The sequence below is a fragment of the Palaemon carinicauda genome, chromosome 13 (genome assembly GCF_036898095.1).
Source record: "Palaemon carinicauda isolate YSFRI2023 chromosome 13, ASM3689809v2, whole genome shotgun sequence".
Taxonomy (NCBI): domain Eukaryota; kingdom Metazoa; phylum Arthropoda; class Malacostraca; order Decapoda; family Palaemonidae; genus Palaemon; species Palaemon carinicauda.
Window position 1 is genome coordinate 121,158,284 of NC_090737.1, and position 20,964 is coordinate 121,179,247.

At 43.4% G+C, this 20,964-nt stretch overlaps 1 protein-coding gene across 3 annotated transcripts in view; it reads right to left on the bottom strand.

Annotated features, from left to right (window-relative positions):
- The window catches only part of LOC137652386 (trichoplein keratin filament-binding protein-like), a 91,721-nt gene that overhangs the window by 53,472 nt on the left and 17,285 nt on the right, over positions 1–20,964 (bottom strand). For all 3 annotated transcript variants that reach the window (XM_068385769.1, XM_068385770.1, XM_068385771.1), the window contains exon 2: positions 19,801–20,048. In XM_068385769.1, coding sequence (XP_068241870.1) covers positions 19,801–20,039 — 239 coding nt within the window. In that variant the 5' untranslated portion in view covers positions 20,040–20,048. The remainder of the gene's footprint in view (positions 1–19,800; positions 20,049–20,964) is intronic.

Here is a 20,964-nt window from a genome sequence, read left to right on the forward strand (position 1 = left end):
CTTCCAATTGACAGGATTTACCCCCACAATTGGAACAAACGGTGTGAGGATCTATGGAGGCCTTCGGAAGACGCCTAGTACAAGCCCTAACACTACACTGCCTGTACTTAGGGACTTGAGACTGGTCAGACATTTTGAATGTAGAAATAGTCAAGGGGGGATTCCAAAAACTAGCAAAGTTCGTTAACAATTAATCCAAATTAATTCCAAAAGCTTGCTAAGCTAATGATAAAGCTTCCTGAATAGCGAATTCCAAAAGCTTGCTAAGCTAATGATAAAGCTTCCTGAATAGCGAAGGCTAAAATCTAGAGCGAATACATCACCAAAATCGTGAGAAACAACTCCAGAATCAACAGCGTATCCAAGTAGGTCTTGCCGGTGGCACGACAGAGGAAAAATTGAGTTCTTGTTGACAAGAAGTACTTGAGTACCTGCTCACAGATGGCGCTGTTGTGTACACCCCCACCTGTATAGCGATCGCTGGCGTATCCCGACCTTAGATTTCTGTCGGGCAACGGAGTTGACAGCTACATGATCATCGGGTAAGATTAATATTGAAAAATGATAGTTATTTGAAAATATTTTTTACCATATACTTCAAGAGAAAAAATATTGATTTGTAAAAACGGAAAAAGAAAAAGGTTTTCTTTTCAAAGAAGATATTAATAAAACCTATTACTAATGAAAAAATATGTACAATACAAAACCTGAAATAAAAGTGAACAATTCAATATATATTATAGCCATATACATAACAAAATAAATGCCTGAATATAAGTCTTGTCTATTTACTTCAACTGAATGCTCAAAAAACTGCTTCTGTTCGTTTATAGATGGCACTAACCATTTTCGTTAATGCCTGGGTTTCATAAATAAAGGACCTTTGATTACATCTGTGATTTGAAAAAAGGTATGTATCCGTTTGGTGCTCTGGATACTCCTCTACCCCTGGTGCCTGGCGAATGATCTTAGTGGAGTTAGTATCGACCGGCAGGGGTCACTTGCCTTAGTTAGGCACTGTGCATCACAAGGAACTGGCTGTCCTTTGATGACTCTAACCAACGAATCCTCTATGGATTTAATCTTTCTTTGAAAAGCGAAAATGAAAGAATGGCCTCCCGTCCCGGGCGTTGCAGGGTGCTAAGAATCTCCCGGTTAATAAATACAAAAGAAAAATTGAAAAATGGTAATTGGAATGTTAGAAACATGAATCAGATTTGGAAGTTACAGCAAGTAGAGAATGAATTTATGAATTACAGTTTGGATATCTTAGCCCTAAGTGAAACACTTTGTAAAAGGATCGGTAAAGAACTCACACCAAGGCAATACAAATCTACAGTATCTACTCAAGAAGAACAGATGGAGTTGGAAGAGAAAGGGTAGGAATGACGACACCAAGAGCAGAAAAGTCATTGATGGAATGAAGAGCTGTATATAGCAGATGGTCACTTGCAAAGTTTAAATCAAAGCAGTGCAATATGAGTACTATAGTTAACTATGCACCAACAAATGATTCCCCTGAAGACAGGAAAGATGAATACTATAAGGAATTGCAGTGTATAACAGTTGAGATCCCAGAGAGAGATACGAAAATTGTGATTGGTGACTTCAATGCTGAAGTTGCAAGGAATAATCGAGGTATAGAGAATGTGATGGGTGTTGAGGGTCTTGGCGAAGTTTTTATAAGTTTTTATTCTTTTCCAGCACAAGGACATCCACAAATATACATGGGCTTCATCATGTGGCAATTACAAAAATCAAATAGATTACATAGCCATTGATAAAGAGAGAAGGAGGACTCTGAGAAGTATAAGAAGCTATAGAGGTGCAAATATTGGTAGTGACCACTAGCTCCTCTTGCTACACTGAAATTAAAACCGAATGCACCCAACAGAAATGTAGATAAAATATCTAGGTTTGATACAACTAGCTTCTAGAGGATGAGCAGAGAAATCTTTGTAATTGAATGTAAGAATCGATTTACAGTCTTAGAGACTTTAGGAGACAAATAGCAAACAATTAACGAATGATACTAGGGATACTATAAAAAGGAGACAAAGATAGAAGTTGATTGTTGGAAGTTTTTGAGGAAGTAATGAAAATTGCAAGGTAGGGCATGCTAAGCATTCCAGTATTGATAGTGAGGTCAAAAGAAAAGCCAGAAATGGCTGGCGAGAATATTTAGACAGGAAAGCAGACGAGTCTGACAAAGCTATGGATTCAAGGAGTGGCTATGGTATAAGAGTTGTACATAAGATTATTATAGAAATCTCTACGGGAGCAAAGCAGAAGAAGCATATACCCATCAAAAAGAGAGATGGAGCTGTTATAACAACAGAAGAAGAAGAAAGGCAACGTTGGATGGAACACTTTAGTGGGGTCATGAATAGGAGATATAAAGGGATTAATTTGATTGATATACCTGAAGCTGAGAAATACCTTGATGTGCCCATCAATGAATTCAGTGTGTTTGAAGTCGAAGCTATCTCTTAAAAAAAACTCGAAGAGATGGGATACCTCTAGTTATGATGGAATAACTACTGAGATAATATTGGCCAAAAATGATGTGACTCCCAGATTACTTACAAGATTGTTTTGTAGAATGTGGCGTGAAGAGGCAAAGCCTGATGAATGGGAGCTAGGAGTGTTGGTGAAAACGGCAAATAGGAGATCTGACTGATTGCAATATTTACAGAGGTATCACACTTATGTCAATTGTCATGAAAATACTATGTTGTTTGTTCTCCTCATGCATTTTGTAATGCATAGAAGAGTTGGTATTGTTGGAAAAGGATTGGACTGGATTGGTAACAGGATATTAGCTGAACTAGAGTATGCTGATCACGCTGTCCTTATTAGCAGAAAACCACAGGTCAAGATAAATACAAGAAAGACAGAGATGAGGAGATTGGAACATGCAATGGAAGAGGAAATATCATTGGAAGGAAAAAGGTTTAATGAGGTGGAACCATTTAAATATTCATGAACTATGATATCTACTACAGGGATTAAGATTTTAAGTTCAATGAAAGATTGAAAAAAAAAAACAAATGAGACAATGGCTAGGTTAAGTAATATCTGGAAATCAAATCGCCTGAAATTACATATGAAAGTCTGGCTATATATCAGTTTAGTGAGATCGGTGTTACTGTGTGGATATGAGTCGTGGTATAACAATGAAACAATATCCAACAGATTTTATAGATTTTAAAACAAAGCCCTCAGAAGAATATTGGGAGTTAAATGGCAGGACAAGATTAGAAATGAAACTATAAGAGAGATCACTCAAGTACCATATGTGGATGAGATCATGGTGAGGGGTAGATGGAGATGGTTTAGGCATGCTCTTCGCTCTCTCCAAGAGATTAGTTCACCAAACTTTCAACCAGGCTCCACAAGGCCCTAGAAGAGTTGGAAGACCCAGACCTACATGGCTGAGAACTATGAAGCGCGAAATAGATGTTGAATGGAGAAGTATTGATTTAAAAGCTCAAGATAGAGACGAATGGCAATCTAACCGAGGTCCTTTGCGTCAATAGGCGTAGGAGGAGATGATGATATGTGGTTTCAAGCTATTTAACTCAAAGTGAGTCACTTTGCCTCCCTCTTCCACTGAAAACCATTTTGTTGCTATACCAATGCAAAATAATGGATGTTCCTTATCTTTATAAATTACCACATACCATTTTCCTACAACTGAGGCTTCTTTATATGGAGGTGAAACGCTCTCCCAAAATTAATTAAATTCCTTTTGATTCGCTATCAGGACTATCCAAGTAGTTTGAATGATCACTATTAATTACCTTGGTCAATTTAGATTTTTTTATATTCACTTCAGCGTTTGCACACATTTTTCTTAGAAATCGAGAAATATTTGGTTGCTTTGTATTACCATTATTTGTTTTGTTTTTATATCTCTTAATGCCTTTCTTTAGGGTTTTCCCTTTATTGATCTTCATTTCATCTCTTTTTCTTAAATCTTCGATTGCATCCCTTTCTGTTACTATTTGAGCAAATGACTTTCTTATTCTTGTTTTGTTTTTATCATTCTTGGTTGCTTTTTCTGTAAGATTATCTTTTGTAGGTAAAAGTGTCTCTTTGATGGCTCGTTCATAATATGAGGTAAAAATAATAAGAATAAACTGGATATGTACAACTTAGGACGAATATTGTTTATGGGATCAGCTTTGTCTGTCGTTGATATCTCTCACTATCAATCTGTTTACTCTAATGTTACTGCATTGAACACCACATCAAAAAGGCAACACGCCAGCAGCATCTTTTCTATTGCAGTTATCAACATGGAAATGAGCAGAAAAGGGAAAACATATTTTCCCTAATACCTGAAATTTTCATTTGGATTTGTGAATTATTCTAGGAACAATGTATATACAAGAAAGATTTTATTTTTTGATTATTTGTAGCATTTGGGGTGACACCCCTCTCGAGGATGTCACCATGATTTGGTCGATCTTTTTGAAGGTTCCACCCCTGAGTGTCAACACCTTTGAGTGTGTCCCCAGTATTAAATAACTTTTTGAAAATCATATCATATCCCTCAAGCTAGAAAGACAAACTTTTTGTAGATGTAACTCTCAGGGTGTCACCCCCTTTTAGGGTGTCACCCTGAGCAGACACTCCCCCCCCCCATACTGCACTCCAAATGACTTATTTTGTATGCTCACGATAACATATATGTAGATTTACACATAAAATGATATTTTAATTATAAAATAAATTTTTGAATATACTTACCCGGTGAATATATAATAGCTGCAACTCTGTTGCTCGACAGACACATACATAAAAAACTCGCGAGCGATCGCTATGCAGGTTGCGGGTGTGCCCACCAGCGCCAACTGTCGGCCAGATACCACTCTCGGATGTAAACAAAACCTTCAATTTCTTCTCATCCCACTGCGTCTCTATTGGGGAGGAAGGGAGGGTCGTTTAATTTATATATTCAGCGGGTAAGTATATTCAAAAATTTATTTTATAATTAAAATATCATTTTTAAATATTTAACTTAGCCGGTGAATATATAATAGCTGATTCACACCCAAGGAGGTGGGTAGAGACCAGAGTTAAATATGTTTACATCGTATAAGCTAAGAGTTTTTTCATTTTGACAGTTATCAATATAACAAAACCAAAATAAATAGGTACCTGGTAAGGAAGTCGACTTAGATGATTACTCTGCCTTGTAAGTACGTCTTCCTTACGGAGCCCAGCGATCCTCTTAGGATGCTGACAGACTCCCAGGAGCTGAAGTATCAAGGGCTGCAACCCATACAACAGGACCTCATCAAACCCCTAATCTGGGCGCTCTCAAGAAATGACTTTGACCACCCGCCAAATCAACCAGGATGCGAAAGGCTTCTTAGCCTTCCGGACAACCCATAAAAACAACATTAAAAAACATTTCAAGAGACAGATTAAAAGGATATGGAATTAGGGAATTGTAGTGGTTGAGCCCTCACCCACTACTGCACTCGCTGCTACGAATGGTCCCAGTGTGTAGCAGTTCTCGTAAAGAGTCTGGACATCTTTCAAGTAAAATGACGCGAACACTGACTTGCTTCTCCAATAGGTTGCGTCCATGATACTTTGCAGAGATCTATTTTGCTTAAAGGCCACGGAAGTTGCTACAGCTCTAACCTCGTGCGTCTTAACCTTAAGCAACGATCGGTCTTCCTCACTCAAGTGTGAATGAGCTTCTTGTATTAACAATCTGATAAAATATGACAAAGCATTCTTTGACATAGGCAAGGATGGTTTCTTAACCGAACACCATAACGCTTCAGATTGGCCTCGTAAAGGTTTAGTACGAGTTAAGTAGAATTTAAGAGCTCTAACAGGGCATAAAACTCTTTCTAGTTCATTGCCTACGATCTCCGATAAGCTAGGAATATCGAAAGATTTAGGCCAAGGACGTGAAGGTAGCTCATTCTTGGCTAGGAAACCAAGCTGCAGAGAACAAGTAGCTTTTTCTGACGAAAACCCGATGTTCTTGCTGAAGGCATGAAGCTCACTGACTCTTTTAGCCGAGGCCAAGCATACCAGGAAAAGAGTCTTAAGAGTGAGATCTTTCAGGGAGGCTGAATGTAAAGGCTCAAACCTGTCTGACATGAGGAATCTTAGGACCACGTCTAAATTCCACCCAGGTGTAGCCAAACGACGTTCCTTAGAGGTCTCAAAAGACTTAAGGAGGTCTTGCAGATCTTTATTGTTGGAAAGATCTAAGCCTCTATGCCGGAAGACCGAGGCCAACATGCTTCTGTAGCCCTTGATCGTAGGAGCTGAAAGGGAGCGAACTTTTCTCAGGTATAAGAGAAAATCAGCTATTTGGGCTACAGAGGTACTGGACGAGGATACGGAAACTGACTTGCACCAGTCTCGGAAGACTTCCCACTTCGATTGGTAAATTCTAATGGTAGACGCTCTCCTCGCTCTAGCAATCGCACTGGCTGCCTCCTTCGAAAAGCCTCTAGCTCTCGAGTCTTTCGATAGTCTGAAGGCAGTCAGACGAAGAGCGTGGAGGCTTTGGTGTACCTTCTTTACGTGTGGCTGACGTAAAAGGTCTACTCTTAGAGGAAGACTTCTGGGAACGTCTACCAGCCATCGAAGTACCTCGGTGAACCATTCTCTCGCGGGCCAGAGGGGAGCAACTAACGTCAACCTTGTCCCTTCGTGAGAGGCGAATTTCTGCAGTACCTTGTTGACAATCTTGAATGGTGGGAATGCGTAAAGATCTAGGTGTGACCAATCTAGGAGGAAGGCATCTATATGTATTGCTGCTGGGTCTGGGACTGGAGAGCAATAGATTGGAAGCCTCTTGGTCAGCGAGGTTGCAAAGAGATCTATGGTGGGTTGACCCCAAGCCGCCCAAAGTCTCTTGCACACATCCTTGTGGAGGGTCCATTCGGTTGGAATTACTTGACCTTTCCGACTGAGACAATCCGCTAGGACGTTCAAGTCGCCCTGGATGAACCTCGTTACTAGGGAGATGCCTCGATCTTTTGACCAGATGAGCAGGTCCCTTGCGATCTCGTACAGAGTCAATGAGTGGGTACCTCCCTGTTTGGAAATGTACGCCAAGGCCGTGGTGTTGTCCGAGTTGACCTCCACCACCTTGCCTCGAAGGAGATTCTCGAAGCTTATCAAGGCCAGATGAACCGCCAAAAGCTCCTTGCTGTTGATATGCATGCTCCTCTGACTCGAGTTCCACAGACCTGAGCATTCCCGACCGTCCAGCGTCGCGCCCCAGCCCAAGTCCGATGCGTCCGAGAAGAGAACGTGGTTGGGTTTCTGAACTGCCAGGGGAAGACCCTCTCGTAGGCTGATATTGTCTTTCCACCAAGACAGACAAGTCTTTATCTTTTCGGAAATCGGGATCGAGACCGCCTCTAGCGTCTTGTCCTTTTTCCAGTGAAAAGCCAGATGGAATTGTAGAGGTCGGAGGTGTAGCCTTCCTAGCGAGACAAATTGCTCCAGGGATGACAGCGTTCCTACCAGACTCATCCAAAGCCTGACTGAGCAGCGTTCTTTCTTCAACATCTTCTGGATGACGAGCAGGGCTTGATCTATTCTGGGGGCCGACGGAAAAGCCCGAAAAACTTGACTGTGAATCTCCATCCCTAAATACAGAATAGTTTGGGATGGGACCAGCTGTGACTTTTCCAAGTTGACTAGGAGTCCCAATTCCTTGGTCAGATCTAGAGTACAATTGAGATCCTTCAGACAGCGATGACTGGAAGAGGCTCTGAGAAGCCAGTCGTCCAAATAAAGGGAGGCTCGGATGTTCGATAAATGGAGGAATTTTGCCACATTCCTCATAAGCCTCGTAAACACGAGAGGAGCTGTGCTTAGGCCAAAGCACAGGGCCCGAAACTGGTACACCACATCGTCGAAGACGAATCTCAGAAAAGGTTGGGAGTCTGAGTGAATGGGGATGTGGAAGTAAGCGTCCCTTAGGTCTAGAGAGACCATCCAGTCTCCCTTTCTGACCGCTGCTAGGACTGACTTTGTGGTCTCCATGGTAAACTTCGTCTTTGTGACAAAGACATTCAGAGCACTGACGTCTAGCACCGGTCTCCAACCTCCTGTCTTCTTTGATACTAGGAAGAGACGGTTGTAAAACCCCGGTGATTGAAGGTCCGAGACTTTGACCACCGCTCCCTTCTCTAGCAAAAGAGACACTTCCAGTTTCAGGGCTTGTCTCTTTTCTTCCTCTCGGTACCTGGGAGAGAGATCGATGGGGGACGTCGCTAGAGGAGGTCTGCGTACAAAAGGGATTTTGTACCCCTCTCTGAGCAACCTCACAGATTGTTGATCTGCGCCTCTCTTCTCCCAGGCTTGCCAGAAGTTCTTGAGTCTGGCACCTACTGCTGTCTGAAGTTGCGGGCAGTCAGACTCTGCCCTTAGAGGACTTGGATCCTTTCCTCTTTCCTCTCTTCCCTTCGGCACGAGCACCTCCCCTGCTGGAGGCTCTGCCACGAAAGGGCGGGATAAACCTGGACGCTGGAGTGTCTATCCTAGGTCTAGCAGACAAGGCAGGCAAAGGGGGAGCTTTGCGAGCCGAGGACGCGACTAAATCGTGGGTGTCCTTCTGCACTAAAGACAAGGCAATTTCCTTAACTAAGACTTCAGGAAACAAGCACTTAGACAAGGGCGCAAAGAGTAGCTCAGATCTTTGGCATGGCGTCACTCCTGCTGACAGAAAAGAGCACAGAGACTCTCGTTTCTTAAGGACTCCGGACGTGAATGAAGCGGCAAGCTCGTTGGACCCATCGCGGACGGCCTTGTCCATGCAGGACATAATGAGTAAGGAAACATCCCTATCGGCAGATGAGATTTTCCTACTCAGGGCTCCCAAACACCAGTCCAGGAAGTTAAAGACTTCAAACGCCCTAAATATGCCTTTAAGAAGGTGGTCCAGGTCCGAGGGTGACCAACTAATCTTCGAGCGTCTCATGGCAAGGCGACGGGGAGAGTCTACAAGACTTGAGAAGTCGCCCTGGGCAGAGGCAGGAACTCCCAAGCCGAGAACTTCTCCCGTGGCATACCAGACGCTCGATCTAGACGAGAGTTTAGATGGGGGGAAGGCAAATGCCGTCTTCCCTAAACTCCTCTTGGTCTCTAACCAATCGCCTAACAGCCGTAAAGCTCTCTTGGATGAGCGAGAGAGAACGAGTTTCGTAAAGGCAGGCATGGTAGCAGGAACGCCTAAAACAAACTCGGACGGCGGCGAACGAGGAGCCACAGAAATAAAGTGATCAGGGAACAACTCTTTAAAAACAACCATGACTTTTCTAAAGTCCAAAGATGGTTGAACTGCTTTAGGCTCATCTAACTCTGAAGGCTGATCCTCAGGCTGTGGTTCAGCAACGTCCTCATCTGACAGTTCCTCATCTGATAACTGATGAGAAAACGGCAAAGGTGTAGGCAACGTTTGACTCGCAGAGTTCGGTCGCACTGGTGCATACGTGACGGAGCAGGACGCAGCGTCCTGAAACTGCTGAACAGTCTGGGAACTGTCAACAACAACAGGTGCGCGAGGACGCACAGCGTCCACCCGAGACTGTTTAGACCGTCTGGGTTGTGTAGTCAACACCATACCGGGTTGCGGAGGTTGACGCACCGCGTCAAAACAAGTCAACTCTGATGGTTGGTGAACGTCCTGAACGTCACCAATCGCATCAGTGCGTTGCCTAACGTCAACGTGCGGCTGGAAATCCACACTGGATCGCATCGGTGGAGGTACCACCCCAACTGGTTGACGCGAGAAAGCTACATCCACGTCAACAGGACGCACAACAGAACGCTTGGATGGCTGATGGCCAGTAGGTTCAACGGAAACCTTCTCAGCGTTGTAGTCCTCCATCAAGGACGCAAGCTTAGACTGCATGTCTTGCAGTAACACCCATTTAGGGTCTACGGAAGCAGGTGCGGTAACAGACGGGGTTAGCGAATGAGACGGCACAACTTTGCCTCTCATAGGCGGCGAGCAGTCATCAGATGACGGCAACGGGTCCGAACTGTCCCAGTGGCTACATCCGGGACGTTGGACTTGTCCTGAAGGGACCGACTTGCGTTTTAAAGGTCTAGAGACCTTGGTCCAAGGTTTCTTACGTGAAAAACCTTCGGACGACGAGGTAAAAAAGGGCTCTCTCGTCTTATGGTAGGGGCGATCTTGACGAGATACGCCTGATACCAAAGAGGGAACGTCTGTTCGCTGATCAAGGCCTCTCGAACCCATAAGTCGTACGACATTGCTTCTCCCCTGGGCTTGGGAGCTTGCAAGAGGTTCCGGACTAGGTGGACGACAGGCACGAACAGACGAACCCTCGGTCGCAACACTGTTCACAACACTTTGCGTAACACTAGGCACTTTCCCACTTTCCGCCGTGGCACTTTGGCACTTGAGTTCCTTCACGTCCGCCATGAGTTGATTCCGGTCACTTGCTAAAGCCTCAACTCTCTCCCCCAAGGCATGAATAGCACGCATCATGTTATGCATAGACGGTTCCTGAGTGCTAGGAGGGGGGTTAGGAACAACCACTACAGGGGAAGGATTAGGTTCAGGGGCATGTGGAGAGGAAAAATCTACAGACCTAGAAGAACTTCTCCTTACCCTATCTCTCTCTAGTCTGCGTGTATATTTATCAAATTCGATCCAATCGAATTCCGAAAGGCCCACGCATTCCTCACACCGATCTCCCAATTGACAGGTTTTACCCCGACAATTGGAACAAACAGTGTGAGGGTCAAGAGAAGCCTTTGGAAGACGCCTATTGCAGTCCCTAGCATTACACTTTCGAAACTTGGGAACTTGAGAAGGGTCAGCCATTTTGAATTAGTCAAGGGAAAATTCCAAAAAACGATCTAAGTCATCAACAAATAATCCGAGTCAAAAAAGAGTTCAAGGGTTTATTTGAAGAAAAAACACCTGTACTGCGAAAGCTCAAACCAAATTAAAGTACTTCACCAAATATGATGGGAAAAACTCCAGGTTCTACAGCGAGTAAAAGTACGTCTTGTCGACACGTCGACAGAGAAGAAATTGAAGGTTTTGTTTACATCCGAGAGTGGTATCTGGCCGACAGTTGGCGCTGGTGGGCACACCCGCAACCTGCATAGCGATCGCTCGCGAGTTTTTTATGTATGTGTCTGTCGAGCAACAGAGTTGCAGCTATTATATATTCACCGGCTAAGTTAAATATTTAAAAAGTATATTTGTGTGCTCGAATACAAAGTTTAATCTATATATTCATAAAGTAAGGCAAAATTGGACAGTTTTCAAAGCTATAGTGAGGCAAAATTGGACAGGCAACTTTCTCACTTTTTTCTTGGCGAGGCAAAATTGGACAATCTTGGATTACGTACACAAAAATTTATGTAAGTCGATAATTTTTTTATAGTATATTTATATTGATAGTGACCACAAATTGTCATAATTTGGAAATTGAGCGTTGCTGCTTACCGGAGATACAGACGTGTCCATAATTGCCTCGCTGTCCAAAATTGCCTCGCCTCTAAGATATTTTTTTTATTGATGAAATATAAGAATTTCTAATTCTCTGATGATTATGAGATGAACTATTTTTATAGATGAGACCTCCCTCTTTTGAAAGCATGTTTGATTTTTGGTCATAAATTATTAATACAGATTTTGTACAAAGGTTTCTAAAAAGGTGTCCAAAATTGCCTTGCCTTACTATACTATTAATTTCTCAGTTCATTTGTCTTTTGGTAAAGAGAGAACTGATAACGCTGATACAAAATTTTTCAACCCTCACTCAGTGTTCAGCCTTTTGGTCTTAACTGAAACTTTTTCCATTGGTAAATACTGTATGTAATCTTAAATAAAGAGAAAACAAACATGAGTTTGGAGACCACAAACGTCCTTTAAGCTCGAGCAATCAACCACGAAAAAAGTACCTTTCCTTCTAAAAGTTATATTCCTATCTCTCCAAAAATTTAATAACTTGTAGACAGTTTTGAGATCTATCTCTGGTCATTTTTTTACCAGCATCCAAACATAACATATTGCATAACCTTACCCACAAAATCCAAACTAAAACCCAACCTTTGACTTCCCAGTATTACAGTGTCTATGACCACTTTCTGCATATCAACATTCACTTGTCAATTAGGCACAGTTAATTTAAAGTCTAGATCATATAGCTTAAATTAGACCTTAAACTCTACCCAACTCTGCATAACAGCTTCATTAATATAGAATAAAATATGATTATCAAATAAAGTGTGTATCAAATATATATTTCAAAAAGTATGGTATCTATTGATTTCACATTTGACTCTTAATTATAACCCTGATCTCCCTCAGTTGTAAAGAAATACGATGTTCATCTTATAGTTCAAAACTTTTAACCATGGTTAACATCGAAATTGAGCTTTGACCCATATGCATTACCTTGACCCGATTCTCCAAGCAGAATCCATTTAGAGGATTATACATAACAAACATGAAATCTATAAATCTTATGACATTTGTGGTATGAGCCAAAAAAGAGATATCATAGAGGTGACGAAGAGGAGCAATGTTCAGGGAAAATGACTGGAGGCCTTAATAGCAGCCTTGATGACCTCACTGCATTCCAGAGTAGACGTGCTGAGATTCTGGTGTAGGAGTACTGTACTCAAGTGCTAATGTGAAGGAATACTTTTAGGGCAATGAAGTTGTATGAGGATTTTGTGATATAGTGGGTGGAAGTACTGCACATGGATAGGTGAAATACCAATATCTAAACCATTAACTTGGAAGTGAGTCAAGTCAACTAATCTTAGGTGAAGTTTAGTCTTACATTGATATTTGGTTTGCCCGCGTGTTCGTTGACCACGTGGAGCTAAGGAGTTAAGACCATGTTCATCTCTGCAGTCAGTGTTTGCTCTAGGTCGAGCGACTATAGAAAGTAAGGCCAGCATGATTTGTTAGTAACATCCCATCATTCAAGTATCAACTTGACCTTGCCATATGAGGTATTCCATCTTGCAGAGTTGGAAATTTATGACAAAGGTTAGATTCTTAAGTGGTCTTTGACCATTTGTAAAACTTTGACGTTTGACCTCATGTTATACCTTTATTAGACCTTTGACTTAAAATATGACTTCGGCCTTGCCTTCACTCAGTAAATCAGCTTTTAAAGGGAGTATGAAATATGAAATCACTGTTACATAAAATGGAGTTTTTATGATAAAACAAAGTTTTATGAATACTTACCTGGCAGTTATATACAGTATATAGAGCTTAGTCTCTAACGTTTGGCAGAATTTTTCAAAAATCGCGGCAACCGCCGTGTGGTAGTTGTGCGGTTAGGTGGTTAACAACCCTTACAGGGTGGTACTTGGAATCATTCCCGTTTTCTGTTCCTCAGATCATCTTTGCCCGACCTGTCTCCTGAGGGGAGGCGGGTGGGCCTTAACATATATATATAACTGCCAGGTAAGTATTCATAAAACTTTGTTTTTTCATAAAAACTCAATTTTTATGAATAGAACTTACCTGGCAGTTATATATATATAGCTGATTCACACATTTGGTGGAGGGAGACAGACAGTAAACATCGTTGGGGAAACAACAAAAAGTTGTAGGAGAAAAACACACCTTGATTCCTTACCTGCTAAGGTAGCTGATTTCAGAAGTTCCTGCCTCTTGAGTCGCTTTCCCTTAGGAGTGTCAGCCAGGAGTGGACCTGTCATGCTGAAAACAACTCAATTGAGTCTGTCAACGGGGTGAGACCAACAACTTGACTAGACTTCAGAACTACCTTTGCCCCTTAAATTAAAAACTGCAACCTTACTAAAACTAACCACCTAACCTTGCCTAATAGATATAAACTATCTATCTAGACTGAGGGTACTGTACCACAAGTTGACGTCCTCAGACAACCGTAAAAACACCAACCCACACACAGGTATACAAAAGCTAAGGTTGATGGGAGGTAGTAACTCCTTTGCCTAATACAGAAGCCGTAGCTATGTATGGGCCCAAGGTGTAACACCCTTCATAATCCACTCTTACCTCTCTGTGGTAATGAGACGCAAACACAGAGTTGCTTCTCCAGAACGTTGCATCCATAACTTGCCTAACTGACATATTCTTACGATATACCAGCGAAGTAGCAATAGCGCTCACTTCATGGGCCCATACTTTCAAAAGGCCAAAATGCTCTTCCTCACACAAGAGGTGAGCTTCTCTTATAGTCTCCCTCAGGAAAAAAAAAAAGCGTTCTTTGAAAGGGGTTTTAATTGATCTTTCACTGAACACCATAAGGAGTTAGAGGCGCCTCTAACATTCTTAGTGTGAGACAAATAAGCTCTAAGGGCTCTAACTGGACAGAGGAGCTTCTCCTGCTCTTGACCCACTAGATTAGTGAGGTTACGGACCTCAAAAGTCCTCGGCCAGGGTTTTGATGGGTTCTCGTTCTTGGTGAGGAAGTCAATCCTTAAAGCACATACCGCTCCATTCTGATTGAAGCCCACTTGTTTTTCAATAGCATGAACCTCGCTGACCCTTTTAGCTGTGGCTAGAGCCATCAGGAAGAGGGTTTTCTTCGTCGCATCTCTAAGAGAAGCTTGCGAGATGGGTTCGAACTTCTTGGTGCAAAAGAAACTTCAGAACCACATCCAGGTTCCAAGATGGGGGCCTTAACTGAACCTGTTTAATTGTCTCAAAAGACTTCACGAGGTCTTGCAGGTCTTTATTTTGAGACAAATCTAAGCCTCTATGCCTACAGCTGAGAGCATACTTCTATACCCTTTCATCGTGGATACTGCCAGTTTAGCATCCTGTCTGAGTGATAAAAAATCCGCAATTTGACTCACAGAGGTAGAGGTTGAGGAAACTTTGTGCTGCCTACACCAAGCTCTAAAAGTTTCCCACTTAGATTGGTAGACCCTTTGTGAAGAGACCCTCCTCGCTCTGGTGATAGCTTTTGCAGCTTGCGCAGAAAATCCTCTCACTCTGACAAGCTTCTCGATAGTCTGAAGGCAGTCAGTTTGAGAGCGAGGGGGTTTTGATGATACCTCTCGGAGTGGGGTTGTTTGAGAAGCTTTGGACTTGCAGGAAGGCTTCTTGGGAAGTCCACCAACATGTCCACCACTTCCGTGAACCATTCTCTTGTTGGCCAGAATGGAGCTACCAGGATCATTCGTCCTGATTCGAGGAGAGCGAATTTTCTGACGACCAGATTGATGATCTTAAACGGGGGAAACGCATATGTGTCCATCCCCGTCCAATCCATCAAAAAGGCGTCTACCGCTATTGCCTCCTTGTCCGGGACTAGGGAGCAGTAGTTGGGGATCCTCTTGTTCTGGTTGGAGGCGAAAAGGTCTATTATAGGTCTCCCCCACAACCTCCAGAGACTCTGACAGACCTGCTGGTTGAGGGTCCATTGTGTGGGAAGAACTTGCCCTTTCCTGCTGAGCATGTCTGCTCTTATATTCCTCTGTCCCTGTACGAATCTTGTTAACAGTTCTATCTTGTTTTCCTTCAACCATAGAAGGAGCTCCCTTGCTGTTTCGAACAGAGACAGAGAGTGAGTTCCCCCTTGCTTTCTGGTGTAAGCTAGAGCTGTGTTGTTGTCTGGGTTGACCTCCACTATCTTCCCTGACACTGAGTCTTTGAAGGCCTTTAGCCCTAACAGAATGGCCACCAGCTCTTTTCTGTTGATGTGCCATCCGATCTGACTCTTTTCCCAAGAGCCTGAGACCTCCTTGCTTCCTAGTGTTGCTCCCCATCCTGAGTCCGACGCGTCTGAGAACAACACTAGGTCTGGGTTCTTCTTGTACAGGGAGATCCCTTCTCCTAACAATGCTGGATCCAGCCACCAAATCAGCTGATCTTTGACTTCTGCTGGAATGGGGAAGGAAAAGGAGTCTTCCTGTGTCTTCCTGTTCCACACCCTTGATAGGAAGTGTTGAAGAGGTCTGAGGTGCAGTCTCCCCAAAGAGACAAACTGTTCGAGCGAGGAGAGAGTTCCCAGTAAACTCAGCCACTCCCTCACTGATCACTTCTGTTTCTTCAAGAATTCTCGGACCTTCTCGAGGAACTTGGTCTGCCTCTCCTGGGAGGGAGAAGCCCGAAAATGAACTGAATTGAGAACTATCCCCAAATAGAGAATAGTCTGATTCGGCTCGGTCTGAGATTTCTCCCTGTTGATGACGAGGCCCAGTTCTTGAGCCATCACAAACGTCTTTTGTAGGTCCTCCAGACATTTTTCTTTCGACCGTGATCGAATCAACCAGTCGTCCAGGTAAAAGGATACCCTTATCCCCTCTTGATGAAGCCAGCCTGCCACATTCGCCATTACCCTGGTGAAGACTTGAGGAGCTGTGCTGAGACCGAAGCAAAGTGCCTTGAAATGGAAGCACTTGCCCTGGATCATAAATCTCAGGTATTTCCTTGAAGTCAGATCGATGGGGACATGAAAATAAGCGTCATGTAAATCGAGACACACCATCCAGTCCCCTGGACGTACTGCTGCCAGCACAGTGAGTCGTCTCCATGGTAAATTTCGTCTTTTCCACGAAGACGTTCAGCGAGCTGACATCCAGGACGGTTCTCCATCCACCCGAGTTCTTGGGTACCAGAAACAGGCGATTGTAGGAGCCTGGGGAGGATAGCTCCAGAACTGGTTCTATCACTCACTTGTCCAGCATCTGGTCGACCAGATCCTTTTGCGCAAGAGAAAGCGTAATATCTCTGACAAGGGCCTCAGGAAAGAGATGTTGTGATAGGGGGGCGTGAAGGAGTTCAGACTTCTGCGCAACAGTCACTTTCGAAGCAAAGGAACATAACAGGGCCCTCTTCTTCAAGACTCCTGCCGAAAAAAGGGAAGCCAACTCATTAGAGCCATCCCTAAGAGCTTTATCCATGCAAGACATGATACTCGTCGGGTCTTGTGTTTCCTCCATTTGCTTTGTCTTCCTGGCCAGAGTCCCTAGAGACCAGTCCAAAAAACTTAAAACCTCAAACGCTCTAAAAATCCCTTTGACGAGGTGATCAAGTTCTGACATTGACCACATAACCTTAGCCGAGTTAAGGGCATGCCTTCTGGCAGAGTCCACAATACCAGAGAAGTCACCCTGGGAGGAGGCAGGAACTCCCAGACCCAAAGGTTCTCCAGTCTCGTACCACATGCCAGCCTTCGAAGCAAGTCGAGCTGGTGGAAAAGAGAAGGTGGTCTTAACCGCTTGTCTGCGCTCCTTCATCCATTCGTCCACTTTAGCGAGAGCCTTCTTAGCAGAAATAGAGAGCTTCATCTTGATGAAGGCCGAGTGTTTCTTGGCTTTCTTCCTGCTAAATTGAGATTGAGGAGAACGAGGAGCAGGAGGTTGAAACTCCTCTCCATACAGCTCAAGGAGGGAGCGAGAGAGAACCTTGTAATAGCCAGCCGCGTCCGCAGGCTTGTCTTCGTCCTCTGAGACATCATCAAGATCCTGTCCCACCTCTACTACAGATTTCAATCGGGTAGAAGGTTCACCTGAATCCAAAAGAGGAAAATCGTAGGATGCGTCCTATAGAAGAGGGCTGCAAGCAGCCTGACACCGAGAATTGCTTGCGTCCTGGCGCAGAGCGCTGGTATAGTCCTGGTACCGCGAGTCGGGAGTGACCTGGCGCCGAGCGCTAGAAGAGTCCTTGAGGCGGTAGACGGATGCGTCCTGACGCCGAGAGAAGGAAGCGTCCTTGCGCCAAGAGCTGCAATCGTCCTGGTGACAAGAAGCGGCATCGTCCTGGAGAAGCAGGCTGGAATCGTCCTGGCGGCGAGAGCGAGAAACGGAATCGTCCTGCCGCTGAGAGCGAGAGACGGAATCGTCCTGACATCGTGCATCGCGAGAGTCCTGGAGGCGAGCAGATGAGGAAGAAGCGCGGTGCCGTGCCTTTGACGAAGCGCGCAGAGGTTCCCTCTTAGAAGCAGATCTCTTGACAGGCAACGAGTCGTCCTTACGTCTGTTCGACTGGGAGGGAGGGCGGCTAAAAGCTTGGACTAAAGAGAAAAGTTGCTCCTGCATAACCGTCATAAACGATTTAGCGACCGCTGCTAGATCCTGCGGTTCCAAAGGAGACAGCTGTCGAGTAGCGCTGGTAGAAGGAGAAGGATCTTTCGCCGATCTTTCTTGAATTTCGTCCTCTTCACAGGAACGGAATCCAAATCATCCTCCGAAGGACACGATTCATGGCTACTAGAACCGGGAGAGTGAGAACGAGACTGATCCTCTCGGTTCCCCCTCCTCTTAGTCGGTCTCGAAGCCTCATACTGCTATTTGCATCTGGGAGAGGGGTTCGGGGAAGACACCATCACATCCGACACACCTTTTCTGTGGCGGTCAAGAGCAACCTGGGAAAAAGCAACAGGACTGTCTGAAGCGACGGCTGACCGAGGATACGTACCTCTCACCCCCTTTCGGTCGTCGACGTACCTTCTCCCTTGGTCCCGGGAGCTTGGTAGAGGTCTAGACCTAGGGTAATGACAGGTTCGATCAGTCGCCACCTCCACTGCACTTTCACAAGCACTAACTTCACTCTCATTCGTACCTTTTAAGGCCGCAAGTTGATCTTTAATAGCCTTCAACTCGGCCGCCATCCTGGTGTACCGAGGGTCATCAGCAGATACAGATCCTGTAGAAGGGGCAGGAGTTACTACCTTAAGGGAAGGATCAACTTCCAAAGAGGAATTAATTAAAGGTTCAATGGAAATATCTAAACTAGATTCACTAGTAGACTTAGATTTAGATCTAGAAGCTCTCCTTACTCAAAAGTATCTAGCTCTAATTTGCGCATATAGCGCTTCATAGCTAACCAATCTTTCTCATTCAAAATCTCACATTCTTTGCACCTATTATCCAGTGCACAAGCAAAACCCATGCAACCCAAACATACCGTGTGAGGGTCTACTGACACTTTCGGTAACCACACCTTGCATTCCTCATTCGCACACACACGAAAATGAAGTTTCTCACTCATATTAAACAAAACCAAAAAGTATCAGAATAAACAGAAACACGATTGCCAAATCCCCAAATCAATGTTCTTCATCAAAAAGAAGTCCGGTACAGCGACACAGGGAAAGCGAAATGAAAAACTCTAATGGCGGACCAACGATGTTGTCGATCCGGCCGGCAGAGATGATCTGAGGAACAGAAAATGGGAATGATTCCAAGTACCACCCTGTAAGGGTTGTTAACCACCTAACCACCACACGGCGGTTGCAGCGATTTTTTAAAAATTCTGCCTAACGTCAAGAGACTAAGCTATATATATATAACTGCCAGGTAAGTTCTATTCATAAAAATTCTAAAGTTACAATTAAGATTAAATTTCTATATGCCTTGTAACCTATTAGATACAGCAAAAAATTCATTTCTTTCATTTCCAAAATGTAGTCAGTTCCTTTAAGTTATGAGATCCACCCTGAATAGAATCTATGAAAAAATTAGTCTAGCCAGTTTACACGCTAGACAAAAACCATAAAAATTTATCAATGGTTACTTTTTGTACAATTACTGACTTTGCCGGGAGGGATTCACAAAGAACCGTAAATTTCACATACTGTACTTAAGACCCTTTCTATTCACGAAAACTTCTTTAACAAACAATAAAATCTTGGACTTCAGATGCTGAGACATGAAAACAATGAACATTACCCCAAGCAATAGAGTTTTCTACAGTACCTAAAGTTATATGAAGAAAGTTACATAAAAACTCAAAAATCTTTTATTAATAAATGTAATTTACTAGGACAGTTTATATTGCATGGATGAATATAAATCACATACCTTTTATGTCTTGGTTGAGCTATGGCATTGTAATACTGAGCTTGCCATTCTCTCTTCTTAAGAGAATTAACAGTGTTTTTCCAGTCTTCCAACCTCCAAGCTTCTTCATTTCTCCGCTGGTTGTAAGCTTCATACCACTCTCTCGCTGACCCTGGTCTGCTGCCTGGACGGACTCTAATAGCACCAACGACCGAAGTTGACCGAACGGACCCTGCTGTCCCTGGACGGCGCCGAGACATAACTGTTTACTGAAACAAAAACTACGTTTTATATCACAAAACACATTATTTTCATACAAACCCTTTACAGTACTTATCATATGCCTAATATTTGTGTCCTAACTATCACATATGTTCACTAGTCTTGCTTCCAAAACAGAAGGACCTACAGCGCAGGTGCCATCTTGACTCGCTGGTATGTATCAGTCCTTAAACTCATACTTTTGTATAGGTTGTAAGTGAAGTATCATGAATTGAGGGATAGGAAGGAATTCAATATACAGTATTATCAATGGATTTATACAAAAAAAAGTTTTGTCATAAGATACTTGTTTTATTACAACTCCATACATCATACTATATACTGTACAGTGTTGTATGTATATGAATTGCAAATTTGGCAAGTACAGTGCCATTAATGAATTAGTGAGAAAAGGTGAATCACAATAAAGTGGTAAAAATTATTCTCTAACTTCCTCTCCCAAGGGGAAACAGTGCCCACTGCAACTGCCAGATATGACAAAAACCGATCAAACTATTTAGGTGCAACATCACGTAAACAGAAAATGGTAAGGGTAAACAGCCATTCCCAGGAACCTGCACATTCAAAATCGAGGCTACACTTAATGGCTAAACAGGTGCAGATGAAATCTAATCACTGTGTACATGGGCTTACACCTTTACCCATTTGGCTTTGTTATTCAACATGTAAGGTACGTTTTCAGGATAACTTATCTCAGCCAATACGAGACCACATTCTTGGAGTTCTTATAGGCTTTGTTTCCCTGGAAGTTCAGACAAATAACTATGCAATTGGGAAATTATCGAGGGATGTCATGACGGCTTGAGCATACTATGAAATTTTTTGAGAAAGTCCAGGAGGAATGAGAGTAAAACTGGATAATAGATAATAGTCAATTTGGCATCAAGCCAAAAAATCCACAAC